A 23,137-nucleotide genomic window follows, 5' to 3' on the forward strand; every position below is an offset into this window, starting at 1 on the left:
AATTGACCACCTCTTCATGGTCTCAAAGGCTTCTTTCTCTTCGTAATCTGACAGCAAAGATTACAATTAAACAGTTCATGATCAGACCTCAAGCACTAGTTATTATCGGCAATGGATATGGTCTTGCTGCATGGTCTATTTTTTAAAGCCACTAGCACCTTTTGTCTGGACCATACTGCTGAAAAAGTAGCTGTATTGAAATCAAATGATTTGATTTTCATCATAAAAGAGCCCAGCTGATTTACCAAGGATGAAAAAGGGGCCACTGAAAGCAAACATGGGAAAGCAAGTTTTCGGACATTTTTGTATGTATTAACTAGAGGCATTAAACGGAATGGATGAGCAACACATGACAAAAAAAGGTGTAAAGAATATGTATAAAAAATGAGAAAGTTCTTCTGATGCACGACACGAATGTAGCCTTACCAGCTCCAAAAGAAAACAGGGTTAAACTCAGAAGTAACCTGAGGAAATACTTCATGGAAAGGGTGGTGAAATTCATGGAATGGTCTCCCGGTGGAGATGAACACTATCTGAATTCAAGAAAGCTTGGTAATAAACACCACCCACCAGACAGGACTTAAAGATCTGGGTTTTCTAGCCCATTATAAACCATAAAATTCTACGGCTTTGTCACCCTCTTATCAACCCACCCATCTCTTCCTGTCTCTCATCCACTCAACTGTCCCTATTTCTCATCTCACCCACCCTCTTCCTGAGAGACTGTCATTGGAATGCTTTGGTGTTTCATTTATATATTCTAATATTTGTCAACATTTATTTCTGATCTGAAGGGTTACCTTGGAAAGCTAATCAAAAATGTATTAACTTAGTCCAATAAAAAAAGGTATCATCATCTTTTCTTTTATTTCTATTTATTACCTTTAAAAATTGGCTAATACAGCTACCATATCACTTTACACAGGCAAGCTTGGGAAAGGACAAAGGATCTCTAAGGGAGTGATGAAAGGGAGAGTAGATAGCATGGTTGGGCAGACTGGATAGACCATATGGTCTTTACCTGCCTTCATTTTCCTACGTAGGAACAAAGGAGGCCCTGTCTGAATGCAACACAGGACACGGTGCACATGCATGGTAAGTTGCTAAAAGCGTCTAGAAGTTGTTTCTAAGTTAGGAAAGGTTTTTCCTGTAGTACTACTACTACTACTTAACATTTCTAGAGCGCTACTAGGGTTACGCAGCGCTGTACAATTTAACAAAGAGAGACAGTCCCTGCTCAAAGAGCTTACAATCTAATAGACAAGTGAACGGTCGGGTCCGATAGGGGCTCCATTAGATGACACCACCCACTTGTGAAGACTTCAATCCTGCTTGTAGTCAGACTACATGCTTAAAAATACTGACATCTCAAAAATATTATACACCACTAGACTATAGAATAGAATAGCATTGGAGAGATAGAAGAATTTGTTAAATGTTTTATTGTAATCACATGCAAAATAATAAACAAATTTTAAAATAAAAAATATACACCACTAGAAACAAACTTTACAGCAGCTTAGGATATATCTGGAATCTGTCCCACCACTGAATATCATTGTTTAATACTTACTATACTATTATTATACATAGCAAAAAAACTGGCCCATTACTAAAAGCACAACAAAATTCTATTGCTGTTTAACCAGTAAAAGTGTCCCAGAATTAAACAGGACCAAGCTGGACCACCTTATGAACCTTTCGCATATTTACTTCCTCCCCCCCTCCCAGCTCATTCTGTTGACAAGAATTTATTAGTTAAAAGGTTAATGTGGGAAAACATTATCAAAGTTCCTAGCAGCATCACCACAAACTAAATCGCTAAAAAGACTAAGCAGTTTTCACAACGTCAGCAGACCCTCAGGACAATTTTCAAGCCAACTTAGGCCAGCTGCTTACACAAATTTTTAGGAATTAGTATACAGAATTCTAAGAAGTCATATTTCTGTGTGAGATTCCAAGTAAAACAGTCTTCATAGTGCCCAAAAAAATATGCAACTTCAACATCAGTATTGCATCTCACCACTGCTGAGATATACCCTATTTTAGGCTTAAAATACGGTATATCTCAGCAGTTTTAAATCAAGAAACACGATTAGAGAACATTTTATTTTATATCCAACAGCCTTTAAATTGCTTATCAGATATCTACCACTTAAAATTGAAATGAGCGATCTACACAAGGCAATATGGTCCCCCCAAATAAAACCTTGGTTCCAGTTTATACTATACATTGCTATAAGAGACTGGAGGAGAAATGCTATGTCAGCCTTAAGTTCGTATCTTTCTATACATTAGGCTTCCACATTAGTGCAGCAATATGAAAATTTAGATGAAACTCATTTATCAGAAAAGTTTAGTTAAAATAGAGCCTTACATTTCATAAATGTTGACTAGCTGCTGTGCCAGAGTTAGATTTTTCTTTTCCAGATAAGATGCCATTTCTGCTATAACAACAGCTGCACTCACTCCATCCTTGTCTATTACAGATGTTCCACACATGAAGCCTGAAAAGTAGTAAATTATGAATGCCCACTGTTCCTTCTGTTGGCTGTTGGATCTTGCTGAGCAGAAAAACAGTTAGAATTGTTCTATACTTATAGCAGTAATTATCTAAAGTCTGTCAACAGTGACCCAACTACTTAATAAAGCTAAACCTCACTTTCACAAATAAGTAGTGTTCAGTTTTTTTCAAATTCATATGCCCCCTATAGGAGAGAGAGAAAAAACAAAGAGACTAACATCTGGAGAGCTTTGTATACCAATGCCCGTAGTATGGGAAACAAACTTCTAGATCTTGAATCTACAATGATGGAAGCACACTTGGATTTAGTGGCGGTCACGGAGACGTGGTTCACGGAGAACCATGACTGGGATATTGCTATACCTGGCTATAATCTATTCAGGAAGGACAGAGCAGGAAGAGAGAGTGGAGTGGCATTATATGCTAAGAATGATATCAAAGTGACAAAACTGCATGATACATGGGGTACGGAAAAAGTGCTGTGGGTTAAACTGGAAAGAGGGAAAGGAAAATGTATCTATATCAGAGTGATATACAGGTCACCCTCGCAGTTGGAGAAAATGGACAGGGACTTGAAGACATCCACAAGACAGCTAGGAAAGGGGAAGTACTACTGATAGGAGACTTCAATATATGTTGATTGGGGTGTCCCTGCCGCAGGGTCATCTAGAAGCAAAGAGATCTTAACTACAGGAAGAATTGTTTTAGCAGTGGGTAATGGAACCGACACGGGATGGAGCTATTATGGACCTGGTGCTTACGAATGGAGAGAATGCTTCTGACGTCAAGATGGGAGACCATTGGGCATTAAGTGATCATAGAACGGTGTGGTTCAATATTAAAACAGAAGAGAGGGCTCATTCGAGATTGAAGGTCCTGGATTTCAAAGGAACTAACTTTGCCGAGATGCGGAATTCCTCAAGGAACAGCTGAATGATGTAGAACAACAATGGACAAAACAAAGGAGCTATATTAAAAGGCAGCTAACCTTTATGTTAGAAAATTACATAAAAATAGAGGAAAAGAAGGCCTCTCTGATACTCAAGTGCAGTAGCTGAAAAGATAAGGGAAAGGAGATTAGCCTTCACACGTTATAAGACGACTCAGAAAGATGAAGACAGGAGAGAATACCTGAATAAGCGAAGAGAAGCTGAAAAAAGCTATCAGGAAAGCGAAGGGGCAAATGGAGGAAAAGATAGCTAATATGGTAAAATTGGGGGATAAGACCTTTTTCAGATATGTGACAAGAGGAAGTGCCATAATAGCATTGTGAGGCTCAAAGCTGAGTGACAGAAATATGTGAAAGAAAAGGATAAAGTTGAACTGCTTAACAATTATTTCTGCTCTGTGTTCACAGATGAAAGGCCAGGGGTAGGGCTGCAGAAAACAAAAGCTAAAGGGGATGGATGTATAGTAGACCAAAATCCGTTTACGGACTGTGTTCGTGAGGAGCTTGCCAAACTAAAAGTAGACAGAGCGATGGGGCCTGATGGGCTACACCCAAGGGTGCTCAAGGAACTCGGAAAGCCTCTTCAATGCTTCCTTAGAAACTGGAGTGGTCCCGGTGGACTGGAGAAGGGCGTATGTGGTTCCCTCGCACTAGAGTGGAAGTAAGGAGGAGGTTGGGAATTACAGACCTATCAGTCTGACTTCAGTGGTGAGTAAGCTAATGGAAACACTTCTAAAGAGGAGGATTGTGAGATTTCTTGAACTAAATGGAATGCAGGATCCGAGGTAGAATGGCTTCACTAGTGGTAGGAGACAAATCTGACTGTCTTCTTCAACTGGGTAACCAAACAGTTGGATGTGGGAGGCGTGCTTGATGGGGTATACTTGGATTTCTGCAAAGTCTTTGACACGGTTTCGCACAGGCGACTGATAAATAAATTGAGTGCCCTCGGTATGGGCCCTAGAGTAATTGATTGGGATAAAAATTGGTTGAATGGAAGGTGACAGAGGGTAGTGGTAAATGGATCTTGCTCTGAAGAAAAGGATGTAGTCTGTGGAGTACTGCAGGGATTGGTCCTAGGGCTGGCTCTTTTTAACATCTTTGTGAGCAATATTGCAGAAGGGCTGTCTGGTAAGGTTTGCCTCTTTGCGGATGATACTAAACTCTGCAACTGGGTGGACACCCTAGAGGGTGTGAATGGAAGGACCTAGCAAAGCTGGAGAAATGGAACGATATTTGGCAACTAAGGTTTAATCCCAAAAAAATGCAGGGTCATGCACTTGGGGTCACAAGAATCCGAGGGAATAGTACAGTATAGGGGGTGAAGTGCTTCAGTGTACGAAGGAAGAGCGGGACCTGGGGGGTGATTGTGTCAGATGACCTTAAAGCTTCCAAACAGGTAGAAAAAGTGACGGTCAAAGCCCAAAGGATGCTTGGGTGTATAAAGAGAGGAATGACCAGCAAGAAAAAGGAGGTGATAGTGCCATTGTATAAGTCTCTGGTGAGGCCCCATTTGGAGTACGGAAAGATATAAACAGGATGGTGTCAGTCCAGAGGGCGGCTAAAAAATTAGTAAGTGGTCTTGAACGCAAAAAATATAGGGACAGACTTATGAACCTCAACATGCATACGCTGGAAGAGAAAAGGGAGAGAGGGACATGATAGAGACATTTAAATATCTCAAGGGCACTTATGTACAGGAAGAGAGCCTTTTTCAACTGAAGGAGAGCTCTGGAATGAGGGGGCATATGATGAAGTTGAGAGGGAATGGGCTTAGGAGTAATCTAAGGAAGTACTATTTCACAGAAAGGGTGGTGAAAGCGTGGAATGGCCTACCGGTGGAGGTTGTGGTTGAGGACTGTTTCAGAATTTTAAAAGGCATGGGATATGCCCCAAAGACCTCCTCCAAATTAACACCTCCCAAACACACCTTCCTCCTCACCCCCATTCCACAATGTCAAAAGAATGAAGTAGCTTATCTGGCAAGTCTGTACTCTAAAGGCCTGCCAGGGCTCTCTTGACCAATCCCCAATCCCTCCCACCCTCAGCGAGACAGTCTGGACTGCAAACATCTACCAACTATACTGTGATTTTTGTTTGGTTCTTAGAGCTCAAAAATATTTAAAATTAAAGCTACAAGTGTGAGCAGAGCGCGCGCCTGTATGTAGTTCCCCCAGATTTAAAGAAATAGCTTTTTCCACCTGGGAGAGAACTTTGCTCCTTTTTCTATCATTAAACACATGAAGTTTGTTTCTCTTTAGCCATCCTTTTGCATTCAATAATTTAGCAGGCAATTTAGGCAGGCTTTCCTCAACAACAGTAGTGCCCCTTTCCCTTGTAACCCAAAAACTTCAACTTTATTCAGCAGTATTCCCCTAGGGTCTAAATGTATCCTTTGTCCTACCCAGCCACCCTAATTGTGTGACCACCTTTCTCCAAAATCCATGCACCTTAGGGTAGGCCCATGGCATGTGTTGTAGTGTGTCCTCTTCATGACATTAATTATGACTGATTTAATGTAAGTAACAGCCTTGCTGGTTCTGAAGGATATAAAGGAAATGAAGACAAAGTAAACGTAAAGCTAAAATTTTACTTATCAGAAATTTGTTCAGGATATATGCTTATTATTATTTTCTTGCTATTTTTTTGTATTATAAATTCATGTAAAGGATGTTCCAGTTTTTATTTTATGTAAACCACAGTGCAGTATATAAGCATCAGATTATGTTACGTTACATGCAACCCAATGGAGCTAGGTATAGAAAAGAAATTAGTATATACGGTCAAACTGCATACCAATGGACTCCTCAAATGCAAAGAGGACATCTTTTCCATTATCCAGGAGCTCTTTTACACGATTTCCAATCCATTTAAAACCTGGCAGCGTTTCCTAAAAAAATACATTAAAGTCACCATATTTGGAGTATATTGTCTCATTTTGAATACTTGCATACAAACCAGACACTAGCAATTTAACATCTGATTTGTGGCAACAGAATAATAATAATGTACATACTATTCTACTTATCTACCCTCTTTAATGAAACTATTCTGGACTACCAGCTAAGTCTAATTCTAAAAAATATTCTACTAACCATTTGGCTAGTGTTTTGCTTGGGCATGAAAATACAAAAAGGAGCTGAATTAGCACAAAGTCAGAAATCTGCACCAATCGTCAAGGCTTCAACCCTGACTACTGTCCATTGTGCACCTTTCATAATTCATCATTACAATGGAAATCTAAAGCAAAGTCTCTCAAATTCACCATCTGAAGCTTTGATTAAAATATCTTGTTTGCTTGGGAAATTTAAACAGGTGAATGGTTTTTGAGGAGGCTGCACTGTTTTGGCGGGGGAGGGTGGGAATAGGAACTAGAGCTTTCTTTTGGGGTTTTTTTTTTTTGGGGGGGGGGGGGGGGGGGTGTTCTGAAGTGGCTGGGATTGAAGAAAAAAAAATCATGAGCACACAAGACTTTTTTTTTTTTTTTTAAAAGACTGAATTATAAAGCCATAAGAAAGACACACTTTATGGACTGGGGATGAATGATAATTGGTTCTACTGCTCACAATTTTCAAACTTTGCCAATTCAACCCGAGTCTTGTTACCTGTGTACATAATTATGTATATATTTTTTTGTGTGAGACACACTGACGCCCAGTTACCTATATGTACCTATATGTACATTTCTTAAGTTTAACTATACATAGTAACATAGTAGATGACGGCAGAAAAAGACCTGCACAGTCCATCCAGTCTGCCCAACAAGATAAACTCATACGTACTACTTTTTGTGTATACCCTACCTTGATTTGTACCTGTCCTCTTCAGGGCATAGACCGTATAAGTCTGCCCAGCACTATCCCCGCCTCCCACCACCAGCTCTGGCACAGACCGTATAAGTCTGCCCAGCACTATCCCCGCCTCCCACCATCGGCTCTGCCACCCCATCTCAGTTAAGCTCTTGAGAATCTATGTATGTAGTAAAAATAAAACATTAGGTTACAAGTCAGCAGGTAAGAACCACTTGGTCCACTCTGTATGACCAACTGTGCTGCTAGAAATATATATAGTGTTTTCTCCTTCCTTTTTTCTTCTTCGTCCCATCTCTCTTCTACCCTTCCTCTCCAAATTACTTGAACGCGTTGTCCACGCGTTGTCCACAGCCGCTGCCTTGATTTCCTCTCCTCTCAGGCCGTCCTCGATCCGCTCCAATCCGGCTTTCGCCCACTTCACTCGACAGAACCAGCACTCTCTAAAGTCTGTAATGACTTGTTCCTTGCCAAATCCAAAGGTCACTATTCCATCCTCATCCTCCTCGACCTATCTGCCGCTTTTGACACCGTCAATCATAATTTACTTCTTGACACACTGTCCTCATTCGGGTTGCAGGGCTCCGTCCTCTCCTGGTTCTCTTCGTATCTTTCCCATCGCACCTTCAGAGTATATTCTAATGGCTCTTCTTCCACCCCCATCCCGCTCTCTGTTGGAGTTCCTCAAGGTTCTGTCCTTGGACCGCTTCTTTTCTCGATCTACACCTCTTCCCTGGGCTCGCTGATCTCATCACATGGTTTCCAGTACCATCTCTATGCTGATGACACCCAGCTTTATCTCTCCACTCCCGACATCACAGTCGAAACCCAAGCCAAAGTTTCGGCCTGCCTTTCAGACATCGCTGCCTGGATGTCCAACCGGCACCTGAAACTGAACATGGCAAAGACTGAGCTCCTTGTCTTTCCACCCAAACCCTCTTCTCCTCTTCCCCCACTTTCCGTCTCTGTTGACAACGCCCTCATCCTCCCCGTCGCTTCAGCCCGCAATCTGAGTCATCTTTGACTCCTCCCTCTCCTTCTCTGCCCATATCCAGCAGACAGCTAAGACCTGTCGCTTCTTCCTCTATAATATTAGCAAAATTCGCCCATTCCTCTCTGAACAGACCACCCGAACCCTCGTCCACTCACTCGTTACCTCTTGTCTTGACTATTGCAACCTTCTCCTCGCTGGCCTCCCGCTTAGCCACCTATCCCCCCTTCAATCTGTCCAAAATTCCGCCGCACGTCTTATCTACCGCGTGAACCGATACTCTCATATCACCCCTCTCCTCAAGTCGCTTCACTGGCTCCCGATACGCTACTGTATTCAGTTCAAGCTTCTCCTATTGACCTTCAAAAATGCACTCAATCTCCAGCCCCCCATTACCTCTCTACCCTCCTCTCCCCTTATGTTCCCACCCGTAACCTCCGCTCTCAGGACAAAGCACTCCTATCTGTACCCTTCTCCACCACCGCTAACTCCAGACTCCGCCCCTTCTGCCTCGCATCACCATATGCCTGGAACAGCCTTCCTGAGCCCATACGTCATGCGCCCTCCCTGCCCATCTTTAAGTCCTTACTCAAAGCCCATCTCTTCTCCCTTGCTTTTGGCGCATAACCACCTTCCCCACTCATGATACCTACACTGACTACATAGTTTGTAACCTTTAGATTGTAAGCTCTTTTGAGCAGGGACGGTCCTTCCCCATGTTAAACTTGTACAGCGCTGCGTAACCCTGGCAGCGCTATAGAAATGCTAAGTAGTAGTAGTAGTAAAAAGACTAGAAGCAGTTCAAAGGAAGGTGACAAATATGGTAAGGGGCTTGCACCAAAATGCATATAAGAGGCTGGAAGACCTGAATATATATATCCTAGAGGAAAGAAGGGACAGGGAAGATACTATATAGATGTTTAAATACTTGAAAGGTATTAATATAGAAATTCTAGTTCATGACCTTCCCCCCACTTGTGGTCTAAAGAAGATTTAAGTTTTTTCCTCTTTGTTAATTTTGCTCCCCTTTTTAGGGAGAAAATTATGTTTTGGTTAAAAAATCTTTTCTTATCTGTATTACCTGTTCAAATTTAATAATTTGTTTAATTTGATTAAAACTAATAAATAAATAAATAAATAAATAAAATATAGAAACCTTTTCTATAGAAGGGGTAAAGGTAAAACTAGAGGACATGAAGTGAGGTTGCGGGGTGGTAGACTTAGGAGTAATGTCAAAGAAATTTTTTTTTCATGAAGAGGGTGGTCTGTCTGGAATGCCCTCCCGAGGGAGGTGGTAGAGACAACAATGGTGACATAATTCAGAGAAGCATGGAATGAATACAGAGGATCTCTAATTAGAAAATGAATGGTATTGGTTTGTTTCATTCAGTATTCTTTTCTGTATTTCATGAACACCAACTCTTTTGCCTTTATTTGCTTAGTCACTTGTTTGGAGAACCATATCTGCTTCCTTTTTCATTATACGGCTTAACATGCAAGCTACACACCAACTTGGTTGTTCTGCTTTGAATTATGTTCATCTTATCAATGTCCTTTTAAAGATGTGAACACCAGAAGTGCACACAGATGAAGGAAGGTCGCACCAAAGACCTGTATAAAGGTTATATTATTTCACTTATTAGCAACACCTGTTTATGTAACCATGTTATATTGGATTTTTTTTCACTACCGTGTCATACACCGATTGGTTATCTTGAGGTTAGAAATGCTGACCTTCAGATTTCTTTTCTGTTTTGTAAGGTCTGTTCTTTTAGCTATTAAAGCCTTAACCCTGCATTGCCAACTAGGAAGACTGTGATCTACTGGGTGTACTCCAAAGAGTGGATTACAGCGCCACCCAGTGAAATTTTGCCTAACTACCTTCTGACACAAAAATGTGTCATGAAAGCATCCCAGTGGAGAAGGCAAAAGAGAACGCAAAAGTGCAAGAGGTCAAACACCTACATAACAGTACTTAAAATATCACCTCATTGTCACACCAAAGCTACCCACAGCATCCCCAGACCACCCTTGGGAACTATAGGGTTGGTGAATGCCAGATCAGCTGCAAAGAAATCCTCGGTGGTCTACGGTGCCATAAATTGAACAGCATCTTGACATCCTAGGAATAAGTGAAACCTGGCTAGATGAAAGTGGGGGTTTACCACTGGCTGAACTATGCCCAACAGATTTCAACATCCAACATCAACCAAGAACAGAAAGACAGGGTGGAGGGGTAGCAGTATTGATTCGGGGGACAATCAACTGCGCAGAATATCCATCCCCCAGCTACATGGATCAGAATCTCTTTTAATCCAACTTGAAGAGAAGAAGCCAATCTGGCTGCTCATGATTTACAGAGCACCTCGTAACAACACATTATCTGTGCAAGAACTCCTAGACCCGATTACTCAAGTGACTCTGAATTACCCTAGGCTGGTGATCATGGGAGACTTAAATATACACATCAAAACCCCAGATACCACCACAGCTGCCTTTCTGGACACGATGACAGCACTAGGATTTACACAGGTGATCAATTCTCCAACCCACGAAAAGGGTCACATACTAGACCTGGTATTCTACAAAGGGGGTGTATATCCAAGAATTCTGGGATAACAGTATTGAAATAACACCCCTGAAACAAATGGCACCTCCCAGAGTTTGGAAGGAGATCAGAGACAAAAAAAAAAAGCTGACGAAAATTTCCTAGAGGCCTTGGACTATCCGCATATAGATGAAAAGACAACAGTGGCAAAACAAGTTGACATCTGGAATACACACCTAGCCAAGACCTTAGAGAAAACAGCACCACTAAAAAACAGTTTTATGCCCCACTCACAAATGCTCACCTTGGTTTTCTCCAGAACTTCAGATCCTTAAACGCGAAGGGCGAAAACTAGAAAGGAGATGGTGCAAATCTCGCCTGGATGAAGACAGGCTAAACTGCAGTAAGCACATGGCAAAATACCACCAAGCCTTAACAGCAACCAAAAAAAACAGTATTTCTCTCAATGCATTGGACAGGCTGCCAATTCAACCAAGCAGCTGTTCAGTATAGTAAACAGCCTACTGCAACCCCCACAACAAAACCAGCCTGCCCAGTCTAAACTGAAGTGCAATGATTTTGCTGCATACTTTGCCAACAAAATTAAGTCATCACCAGGATTTACAGGCAGTCCCCACCCAGTGCCCAACCAGTCAACCAGGGGTGCACAAACTTGCCCCCTCCTAACAGACACAGATGGAACACTTAACCTAATGACAGAGGAGAGCCTTGACAAAATCCTAAGAGACCTTCGACCAACTACCTGCTCCCTCGATCCCTGCCCATGAAAGATAGTGCAGCAGGCAAGTATGTGCCTTATAGAAGGCGCCACAAAAATTGTGAACACCTCTCTTTCAAATGGGCAACTACCAACAGCATTAAAAAGGGCAGTGGTTCGCCCTCTGCTGAAGAAAAACAACCTTGACCAGAACAAACTTGAAAGTTACAGGCCAGTATCCAACATCCCGTTTCTAGGGAAACTCATAGAACAGTCTGTGTTCAACTTAATGAATGGTTAGAAAAGAGTAACTGGCTAGATCCATGTCAATCTGGGTTCAGACCTGGTTATGGAACAGAAATGGTCCTCGTATCCCTGCTAGATCTTCATAGAAACCGAGACAAGGGATTTGCCTCAATATTAGTACTGCTAGATTTCTCAGCAGCTTTTGACACTGTGGATCATGATATCTTGGCTAGCACGACTGACAGAAACAGGTATCAATGGAACAGTACTTGCCTGGTTCAGATCCTGGCAGGCAACAATCCATAATGATTGGCAGCAACTTACCACAAGGATCGATACTGTCACCTATTCTGTTCAATATCTACCCTCAAGCCACTAGCTGAGCTGATTCAGTCAATGGACACTCAGTTCTACATCTACGCAGATGATGTGCAGCTACTCATACACCCTGAACCTGGACTTACCTACAGCCCTGAATAAACTGATTACCTGTCTAATATCAGTTCAAGAATGGGCTAAAACCAATAAATTCTGCCTGAATCCAAGTAAAACCGAGCCTCTATGGATCCCTAACACAAGTGGGCTCATACCTTCAAAAAGACAGTAAATAAATCCTAATAAATAAAAATAAACAGAACAGTACATCTTTCACTGTGAAACATATAGACAATGTGATCTTTAACTAAAAAGATATTTCAGGCTTGTAATCCAGAGACTTTAAAACTGTCTTCATTGTAGCACCTTGGGGCCTGTGGAGGTTCCCTGTGTTCCAATGCACATTCTTCTTACCACCTCTAGAGGCTTGTTGCCCATGCTGGTTTTGAAAACAGCTGTTTGTTCCCCCTTCCAGCACCTATATGGCTTCCAATGACCTTGATCCATGGAATGCCTGAACTCCTATACTATTCTTGCAAGACTGTGAACATAAGGACAGGCAACATGTAATTTAAAATTCATGAAGAACCACACTGTTCGGTGGTGGGGGGGCACAGTTGGCAGTGTAGGTTCTGTAAGATGTCACCCAGTTCTAAGGCCTTGCTGTCTTTGGAGAAAATTGAGATAGGTTAACATTTAGCTGCCTTTTTAGTAGAGCAAGGTGAATTACATTCAGGTATAATAGTTACCCCCCCCCCCCCCCCCAAGTTCAGAAGGCATACCACTTAAGTTTGGATTTCAGGCAATGGAGGGCTAAGTGACTATTTAGATTTTGCTCACACCTTTTTCAGTAGTAGCTCAAGGTGAGTTACATTCAGGTACACTGGATATTTCTCTGTCCCAGGAGGGCTCACAATCTAAGTTTATACCTGAGGCACAGAGGGTTAAGTGACTTGCCCAAGATCACAAGAAGCAGCAGCGGGATTTGAACCGGCCACCTCTGGATTGCAAGACCGGTGCTCTAACCACTGGGCCACTCCTCCACTCGACCAAGATTACAATAAGCATCAGTATGATCTGAATACTAGCTTCCCTGGTTCTCAGCTCACTGTTCTAAATCACTAGAAGTCTATTCCTCCACTCCATGCAACTTACTGTGCAATATCTTGTGTAATATGCCTTACAAGCTAAACATCTTGGATTACAAAATTCTTACTTCAAACTGAAATCCTTCCTCGACTGCAATGGCCTTCAAGACTTTAGATGAGACTGTGGTTGCTAGCATATAAATGTTCTTCACTTTTGCCTCCTTTGTACGGTTCTTCTTCCAACATGCAAACATCCACCATCCAAATAAAGCGGCTAGCTCATTTCCTGTGAATACTTTCCAACGTCCGCTAAACAAAAAAAAAAACAAGAGACAGACATTTCTGGGTCATCAGCATGCTTCACTGGACAATTTAACTATAAGCAAAAACATGCACGAGATCCATGGCATGCACACTTAGGAATGCTGCTTTTTCTTGAGACTATCAGCACGTTTAGATCAAAGCAAGAACATGTTACATACATTCAGCTTTTAAATGCATGAGCATTATTTGGTACCCACTCCCTTGCTGCCTGCACAAATATTTTAATTTTTAATTTACTTAATTGCCTTTTATGAAACATGGCAAAGAATTGTACAATAAAACATGAATGTACTAGTGCTACAACCATATCTATTCTACCTGAAAAGTAACCTTGTCCAAAAATAACCTACATTAAGGTTCATAAGTTGCTAAAGAAAATATTTTATATACAACTGCAAAATAAAGCTATAAATATAAAAACAACATAAATCAAAAAACATATAAGGACCAAAAAGCCATACCTAAGTATGAAATTACTTATTTGTAACAGGTGTTCTCCGAGAGAACATATGTTCTCACACGTGGGTGATGTCATCCATGAAACAATGGTACAGATGCTGCCCAGTGTTCTATTTATTGTAGCAGCTTTTGGCAGGTCCTCACATGCACATATGCCTTCCCACCTGCCCGACTTGCGCAGGACTCTCATTTTAGATAAAAAGCATAAAGAATTCCTAGGGGAGTTGTCCTCAGAGTACATCTGCTACAACCACTAACAGTCCAATCTCCAAGGTTCTTCAGAGGATAACTCCAGAAGTGGGGAACTATGTCTCGGCCATTAAGACATGATTAGGATTGTGATTTCCCAGTCCTACTTGAGTTACAGCACAGTTTTCCCAACCGGAGGGATGTGAGGATATATGTACAGAATGCCTTCACCTCAATGCAAGAGGAAGGCATACTATCTGAATCTGGAGCAGTACTGAGGGACTTTGTTGTTGAGATGAGTGGCAAAGAGATCAAACTACTCTCGGAAGATCTTTTGGGCAACACCCATACAGTTGTATCACTCTGCCCGACCTGTCTGCCAGATATGTGACCCTGAATGCCAGGCCATGACTGGAGGCTCATTACCTCATCCTAACTACTTCCTGACACAAGGGGTAGGATCCCATACCCCCTTGCTTGACGAAGTAGTACATAGCAACCTGATTGTTTGGATTAGAGAAATTTGGCTCAGCAGCTGATCTCTGAAAGCCTTTAGAGTGTTCCAAATTGCCTGCGGATCTAGGAGGTTGATGTGAAGCTGGGTCTCCAAAGTGGACCAGTGCCCTTGGGCATGAAGCCTATCTACATGAGCACACCATCCAGGTTGGATGCATCCGTGGTCAGAATTTTCTGGGGAGGAGGAATTTGGAATTAGAGTCCCCAAGTCACACTGCTTTGAGTAGTCCACTAGAAAAAAAAAAAAACTACACTAACTCTGGAGTGACTGAGATCTGTCAGATTTCTTGTGGCCAACATCAATTGAAAGCTAGGGTCCACTGGATGCCTTCCAAATGGAAAAGTGCCATGGGTGTGACATGAACCGCAGAGACCATGTGACCTACCAACCTCAATATCTGGGAGCTGTGACTTGCTGGCTGTGCTGAACCTGATGGGAAGTACAAATGAGTGCATCCAACCTGAACAGTGTCTAGCAGGGCTCCTATGTAATCCAATTGTTGGCTTGGGAGCAAGTGGGAATTTGGATACTTTATAACAAACCCTAGTAGTTCCAACACCTGAATAGTTCTTCATATTGACTCATGAGCACCTTCCTTTCATATGGTATTTACAAGCCAATCATCTAGATAGGGGATAACATGCACTCCCAAGTCTGTTTAGTGTTACAGCAACTACAGCAAGACATTTTGTAAACACTTTGTGAGCAGACAGGAGACCAAATGACAGAACGCAATACTGGTAGTGGTGTTTCTCTACTCAAAATCTGAGATACAGGTACGTCTCAGTCACAGGAAGTATGTGGGTGTAAGCATCCTTTAAGTCCATAGAGCATAGCCAATTATTTGCCTGAATCATGGGAAGAAGGGTGCCTAGGGAAATCATCCTGAACTTTTTTCTTTGACCAGATATTTGTTCAGGGCCCTTAGGTCTAGGATAGGATGAAATTCCCCCATCCTTTTGGGCTTGAGGAAGTAATACATGCAATAGAATCCCTTCCTGACTTCCCTTGGTAGGACAAGCTCAACCGCAAGGGCCTTTAGAAGGAAAGTTCATCTGCAAGCACTGCCTGATGCTGAGAGCCAAGTCATGATTCTCTCAGCGGATAATTTGGAGGAGGTTGATGCCAATTGAGGGTGTAACCCTCCTGGACTATTTGAAGAACCCACCAGTCTGATGTTACAAGGGACCACCTTGCTTGTCAAAAATTCAGCCTCCCACCAAATGAAGGCCATCCAGGGTGGGCACATATGTCAACTATGCTCTGCTGAAACCAGTCAAAAGCTTGTCCCTTGCTTAGATTGAGAAACTGGCTCAGACTTCTGGGCCCACTGCCACCATGGTTGGGAGTGTGGAGCCTGGGTCTATTGGGGAGGGCAAGTCGAGGAAGTAAACCTACGCTTTTGAGAGTAGTAAGAACTCTTCTGACTGGCACCTGAAAACCTCTGAGAAGTGAAGGCTGCGAAGGAGTGGACAGAGACTGGGGCTTGATGTTATCAGTCCTGTTCTTAACGAGATCAGCAATCTGTTCCACCTTGTCTGCCAAAAGGTCATCTCCACGGCAAGGGACGTCCATCAACTTTTCTTGAACTGCTGGTTCTAGGTCCAAGATATGCAGCCATGAGAGTCTGTGAATGCCAATGCCTATTGCAGAAAGTCCACATATCACATCAAAAGCATCATAAGTTGCCCAGGCTATGTGCATTCTACAATCCTTCTGCTTGGCTACTAGCTGACACAGCTATATGGCCTTCTCCAAAAGAACAATGTCCACAAACTCTGCCCCACTGTGCACAAAGCTCTTCAATTACAAGCTCATGTAGAACTGGTAAGAATGTGAGAAAAGCATCAAGCCCCAAAACACTTTCCTCCAAAGACTCCAGAGTGCGAGCACCCCTACCTGGGGGCACCAAGGTATGGGTCCTTGGACCTTTGACTCTTAAGGGTGGATTCGACCACAATGGAATGGTGCAGAAGCTGCTGCTTCTGCAACCCAGGAGCCATCTGGACTCTAAACAGTCTTCTCTGGTACAGGCTGTACAGTTAGAGAATCTCCCAATTTCTCATCTGTGCAGTCTTAAGAATGCTGTGCACAGGCACTGTCACAGCCTCCTTAGAAGAGTAGCTGTAATCAAGGACGTCCAACATTTTAGTCCTGGGCTCACACTTGTTTTCCAAATTAAATGGGATGGGGTAGAATTTCTCTTTTCCTGGGGTACAGAAAGGTCAGAAGGCAGGCCAAGGGATCATCTCCTCTGAGGGTTACTCAGGCACTACCTCAGACCCCCCCAGGAGCAGTCTGTATCAGACTCAAAGTACTCTTCTTGAGATGTCTGCGTTTGCACCTGCCTTGGGCCACTGGCACATGGCCAGGATCTGGGTGAGAGCGCAAAGGTATGGATTCTCTCCTGCACTCCATGGTCACTTCCTGCCCCAATGGGCTGGAGAGGAGCACTAGATCAGTCATGGCCAGGCCCAATGCCCAACAAGGCACTGGTGTTCACGTCCTACTGATTGGCAGGGTGTTGATCTCCAAGATGGGCTGATAAGAGCCACTCCTCGGGGACAAGCATCAGTAAAGGCACAGCCATGCCAGTATGAAGACAGCCTGCGAAGATGAGGGAGCTGAATCGGAGGAGGGGTCCCAGCTTTGGGGAGACTAGTGCATTGGCACAGAGGGAACAGCCCTCATGGCACTGATGCTTCTCTGGTACCAGAGATCCCAGTGTCCAGGAGCTCTTGGTATTGTGTGAGGAGGACCGATGTCAATGCTTCTCCTCCGCTCGATGCAGTACATTGGGATCCCTCAGTGGTTCTTAACTGGCACCACTAACATCTGATGTTAAGGTTGGGGGAGATTTCCTCAATGCTTATGCATTCCCAGTGTCAGCTTCCAATGCCATGGGGACTGATGCCTCAGATGAAGGACCGGATTTTAGCACACCGAAAAGTTTCTTATGCAGGGCCTCTCTACTCGTGTTCTTTTCTGCATTTTAGAATACAGCTTATAGTGAGACATGACCAGGATCAAGGCAGTCACCAATTGTTAGGATTAGTCACATACATGGTCCTACCACACCTTCAGTGCTTAAACCCATTTGGAGGTTTCTGGGACATATCCAGAAAAATAGCCTAAGCAAAAGCAAATGGCTCAATTCAGACAAAAAAAGGTGGTTTTGTCCGTGCACTCAGGCATAAGTAGCCCATGAGCTGTGGAACAAAAATAAAGAAAACTTAAAAATTGCCGAACACACTATAGAAACAACAGAACAGGAGGAAAAAAAAAAAAAAAAGAAACAAAGGTCCTGCACTACCAAAACAAAAAGGAAAGGAAAGGAAGGCAAAAGGAAATTACTGTGAAGCAGAAAAACCACTCAACAGAGTCTAAGACACATCTTTTCTGCTCCACAGAGGAGAGAAAATTGTGGGTCCTGCATGAGTCAGGCAGGCATACACACATGCACAGTAGGACCTACCAAAAGCTTCCAGAATAAATAGAATGCTGGGCAGCATCCATACCAGGGCTCCATGGATGACTCACCCACATACTGCTGTGCTAGTCCTCAAAGAGGAAGACAAGTCTTGGCAGCCTCAAAAAAAATATACATACACACACAGGAAAAACAACAGTCTTGATAGCATGCTCCACATGCTCAGAGAATTACACACACACAGGAAAACAAATTAACAGTCTTGGCAGCTTGCTACATGATTTCTCAGCCCATTTTCAGAAAGGCAGATCATTTCTCCTAAGTATTAAAAGGCCAGTACAAAGAGTAAAGTCTTGTTCCTTTTCTTGAACACAGGGAAGGAGAGGGTTCATCCTAAGATCACTGAAGATTGAACTTCAAAGAAACACTTAATACCTAGAATTGTCACTCCTAGTCTATTCTTGTAGGCAAGGAATGATCACCAGATTATTTAGGGAGTATCAGGGAGCTCAAGAAGGAGCACAAAGAGTGAAGATCAAATACTTTGAGGTTAGTATTTTGAATATTTGTTGCATTTGTATCCCACATTTTCCCACCTATTTGCAGGCTCAATCATCTTGCACATTCCTTAATCTTCACTTCCCCAGCTGTAAAGTTAATACACAAACATATGCGTCCAGCTTTTCCTACATGAGTACGCAGTTGTGGGACGCATTACCACAACTTGAAAACAATTTACGACCTAATTAATTTTTGTAAATCTCTGAAAACCTCTCTCCAACAAGACATACCACAATGATCAATAATAATAACTAACATGTCACCACTTTATTTTCTAATGTTTTCTTTCTATATCTGATAGCTTAATTATTTTATGTTATTCATGTTATTTATGTAATACCAATTGTATCTTTAAATCTGGAATGGCGAATGCCATTATGGAACACTATAAGCCACAGTGAGCCTGCAAATAGGTGGGAAAATGTGGGATACAAATGCAACAAATAAATAAATGTGGCTTACATTGTTCTGTCATGGTCCTGTAAAATGTTAAGACAAGATTCAATTTACATAGACATCATATGAACAATACTGGTGCCAGCAGGGTTCCCACGCCTGTTGGTCAACATTTTACAGGACCAGGACACTGTACCAATGACTTCACAGTGAGAATCCTGAAAGGTAACTTTAAAACCATACAAGAACGTAAGACCTTTGAAGTCAGAATGATTGAATATTTTAACACCCAACAGAAAGGACTTAACAAGGATCTGGGGTTCCTAGCCCATTATAAACCATAAAGCTGTATGTCTCTGTGGATCACCCTCCCCTCACCTATCCACACCCTTCCTGTTAGAATATCAATATGATGCTTTGATGTCCCCATGCATACTTCCTACCCACCCCCCTCCTCCCACCCTGTCAGACTGTCATAGTAATGCTTGAATGTTTTCACTTATATACACTGTCAGCTAGCACATTTGCTTATTTCCGATCTGAGGAAGAAGGGCAACCTTCGAAAGCTAATCAAGAAATGTATTAAGTTATGTCCAATAAAAAAGGTATCATCTTATTTTCTTTTCCATGTTTTATTTTGTTTGATTTCTATTGATAACCTTAAGAGTGGACTAACACGGCTACCACACTCCTCTATCTACCGTATTTTTCGGACTATAAGACGCACCGGACCATAAGACGCACCTAGGTTTTAGAGGAGGGAAATAGGAAAAAAAAAATTTTCCTCTTTCCCTCCTCTAAAATCTAGGTGTTCCGGTGCGTCTTGTCCGGGTTTTGGACCTCCGTTGTGTACTTACAGGATTCCATGTTCCCTGGTGGTCTAGTGACGTCGGGGCAGGAAAGAGCCCCCTCTTTCCTGCCCATCGCGCTGCTCTCCGTGCTTCTCAATGCTTTCTGATGGTCTCGGCGATATTCAAAATGGCCGCCGAGAATCTCGGCAGCCATTTTGAATCTCGCCGAGACCGTCAGAAAGCATTGAGAAGCACGGAGAGCAGCGCGATGGGCAGGAAAGAGGGGGCTCTTTCCTGCCCCGACGTCACTAGACCACCAGGGAACATGGAATCCTGTAAGTACACAACGGAGGTCCAAAAACGCTACCTTCGGACTATAAGACGCACCCCCCATTTTTCTCCCAAATTTTGGGGGAAAAAAGTGCGTCTTATAGTCCGAAAAATACGGTATATTGAAAACTTTATTCCTATTACCCCCTTCCCCCAATCCCATCCTTTAAATAGCCTACGTTCCAGCACAAGCAAGACCAATCTTTCTTTCCCTTGGGAAAATTCTCTGGCTTTCTTTTACCTATCCATCCACAGTCCTGGAATTTCCTGTACTTCTTGTGTTAATGGTGGTGTATGAACTGAGAAAAAAACTCATTTTTCATCAATTTCATTCAAGAAGTAGGCAAAAATTAATGTTAGATTTTCCATCTTTGAAAAAAGTAAGTACCTGGGGCAATGGAAGGTTGTGACTTGCCCAGAGTCACAGGGAGCTGCAGTGGAACTCGAATCCAGTTTCCCAGGCTGCTGCACTAACCATAAGGCTACCAGAAGAGTTCGGGCCACTCACTGTGCATGTGTACCCGTTCCTGCCTGCTGCTGTTGTGCAGGACCTATTCAGTGTGTATTGTCAATACCAAATCAGTGAAAGAAGGAAGAGGAAATCTAAAAGTAAGTCCTCTCCTGCCTGCATAAAGCCCATGTAAGCTCCTCAACCGCTCCTGCAGGAGGGTAACAGAAGGTTTCCTTTATGTTTTAATTTGTTTTTGTATTTTTTTTTGTAGCCAAAAATCAAATGAAGTAATCTGATAAAACTGAGGCAACTAGAAGAAAAAAACAACCCAGAAACAAAGGGCGGGCCTCTGGATTGATCTGATGGGACTAATGGAAAGAAAATTATCAGGTAAGGACTAATTTTACCTTCCATAGCATCCCACAGATCAATCCAGAGACTTGTGGGATGTACCAAAGCAGTCCTCAAGTGGGGCGGGGTACTACAACCTCAGCAAACTAGAGCAATGCTCCACAGGCCACGGCTACATGCACTGCCATGCCAAGTCTGGAATGCCTAGCGCTGCCACGCCAAGCCTGCAAAGCCTAGCAAGGGAAGGGCAGCAGATCAAGTGCATGATCTGCAAAAGCCATCCACAGCAGGACAGAGGACCAAGTAGCTGAACTGCAAAGGGCAGCCACTGAAGCCAGACAGGTCTCGGAAAAGGAAGTCAACTGCGATCTGGAAGAAAGTGCTACCATCTGCAACAGGAGACTGACCCATATAGAGTCCAGTTGAAGAAATTGCCTCTCTCAGCCAACGGCCACCATGGCTCTCAAAACCAGATCCCCTTTCCTGTGACTAGCCAGAGGACAACATTGAGACTATGCCATGAGGCATTTCTGCTCAGCAGGTCAGGAATCTGATGATCCCACCACAGTGTGAGTGTTTCGTAAGGAAGAGTCGCCTTCTTATATACCTAAGGCTCTCCAGGTTCTGAATACGTCTGCTTCTGATCCTGCCTCCGCTGCAAACCTTAAAATGGCAAGTACTAGAAGACTGTTCAGTCTAGCAGTGCATGAGGCTATGTAGGAAGTCACTAATGACTGAAAAAGGGAGCTAAACCAACTGTCACCCAGCAGCACAACCACATCAAAATTACAGGCTGTGATTGCCAAAAACATCTGCTTATTCGACGCCTGAACAAATCATAAAAGAAACAACTGTCAAATAAGCCAGCCTCAACTCCACATCTGGCAAGTGAGGAGGCAGTCGACTGTCTGCCTTCTGGAAGGGATCCGAAATCTGTTGCTATCAGCTACAGCACACCCTAGCAAGCCTACAAGCTGCAGATAGCCACCTCCAGAGACATAGAACTTCTGAAATGTCAGCAATAGCCAGGTAGCTTGTCATAGTGGAAGCGGAAACCCTGAAAGTGGTTTTCCTGGCCCCACAAAACCTATGACAAAACCAAGAGGATTAAAAATCATCCTTAGACTCATCCCCTGGCAATTTCAGAGACTTGGGAGTCCCTCAGGTCTTTACCCAACTGCCCTAGATCTTTTCCAGTCCCAAGATTACTTCCAAAAGGCAGGTTGCTAAACGTGATTTGGAAGCCACATGATGCCCAAGTCAGCACTAACTTCTTGAAGAGGGTCAAGAATTGGCTGGTGTGACTGTGCATTAGAACTGCCGCGCACTGGAGCTAACAAGTGCAGCTGAGAACAAGAGCCAGATGGCATAGTAGAATTATGGCTGTTGGAACCATTGCGCACTACAGATAGCAAGCTGCTGCAGATTGTGAAGCACCAACTCTAGAGCTCCGTGCTCATTCTCAGCTGGCTGCAACTATTAAGCTACTTCTACACTGTAGTTGTTTCTGGACCACTCATGAAATCTAGGTGCCCCATACCATGAAAAGATGCCAAAAATGTCATAGAAGCAATCAGAGGTACTGGGTACACTCCAGATGCTGGGGTAGCTGGGGCTAGTATGCAAAGGTGTGGCCAGTATTAATGTGCAAAAAGAGAGGACAGCAATCTTTAGTACAGTAACTGTTCCAGTCATGCAAGAACTGTTTGGCCAGGCAAGCAGTAAGAGGAAGAAATAAAATATGCCCCACTGGAAACATAGCAGAGTCCACAGTTTCTAATAGGATGAATAAACCAGCCTTGAACCTGTAACTTTCCGGCAGAAAGGCCAGCCACCTTCCTGAATAAAACTAATTTGATATAAACAGTGAACACAGAACAAATGCCACCAGGGCAGCACAGAGTGCAGAATTACCATGGAGACCAAGAGAAACCTGAGAGGAGTGCACCAGCCTCAAAATTTAACATTTCTCACAGAAACATGGAATCAACAGCCCTAAGCCTGACTAACCCCATCTCTACATGCTCTGAGAAATGGAAAGAGAAAAACCTAGAGTAGGATCCCTAACCCTGATCCCTTTCTCCCCTCCA

General features: G+C 43.0%; 1 protein-coding gene across 1 annotated transcript in view; it reads right to left on the reverse strand.

Moving 5' to 3' along the window:
* The window catches only part of PGM2L1 (phosphoglucomutase 2 like 1), a 132,192-nt gene that overhangs the window by 30,870 nt on the left and 78,185 nt on the right, over positions 1-23,137 (reverse strand). Inside the window, exons 9-11 of the mRNA XM_030199992.1 lie at positions 13,377-13,557; positions 6,270-6,363; positions 2,378-2,507 (exon numbers count right to left, since the gene is read on the reverse strand). Coding sequence (XP_030055852.1) covers positions 2,378-2,507; positions 6,270-6,363; positions 13,377-13,557 — 405 coding nt within the window. The remainder of the gene's footprint in view (positions 1-2,377; positions 2,508-6,269; positions 6,364-13,376; positions 13,558-23,137) is intronic.

Source organism: Microcaecilia unicolor, chromosome 4, assembly GCF_901765095.1.
Source record: "Microcaecilia unicolor chromosome 4, aMicUni1.1, whole genome shotgun sequence".
Classification (NCBI taxonomy): Eukaryota; Metazoa; Chordata; class Amphibia; order Gymnophiona; family Siphonopidae; genus Microcaecilia; species Microcaecilia unicolor.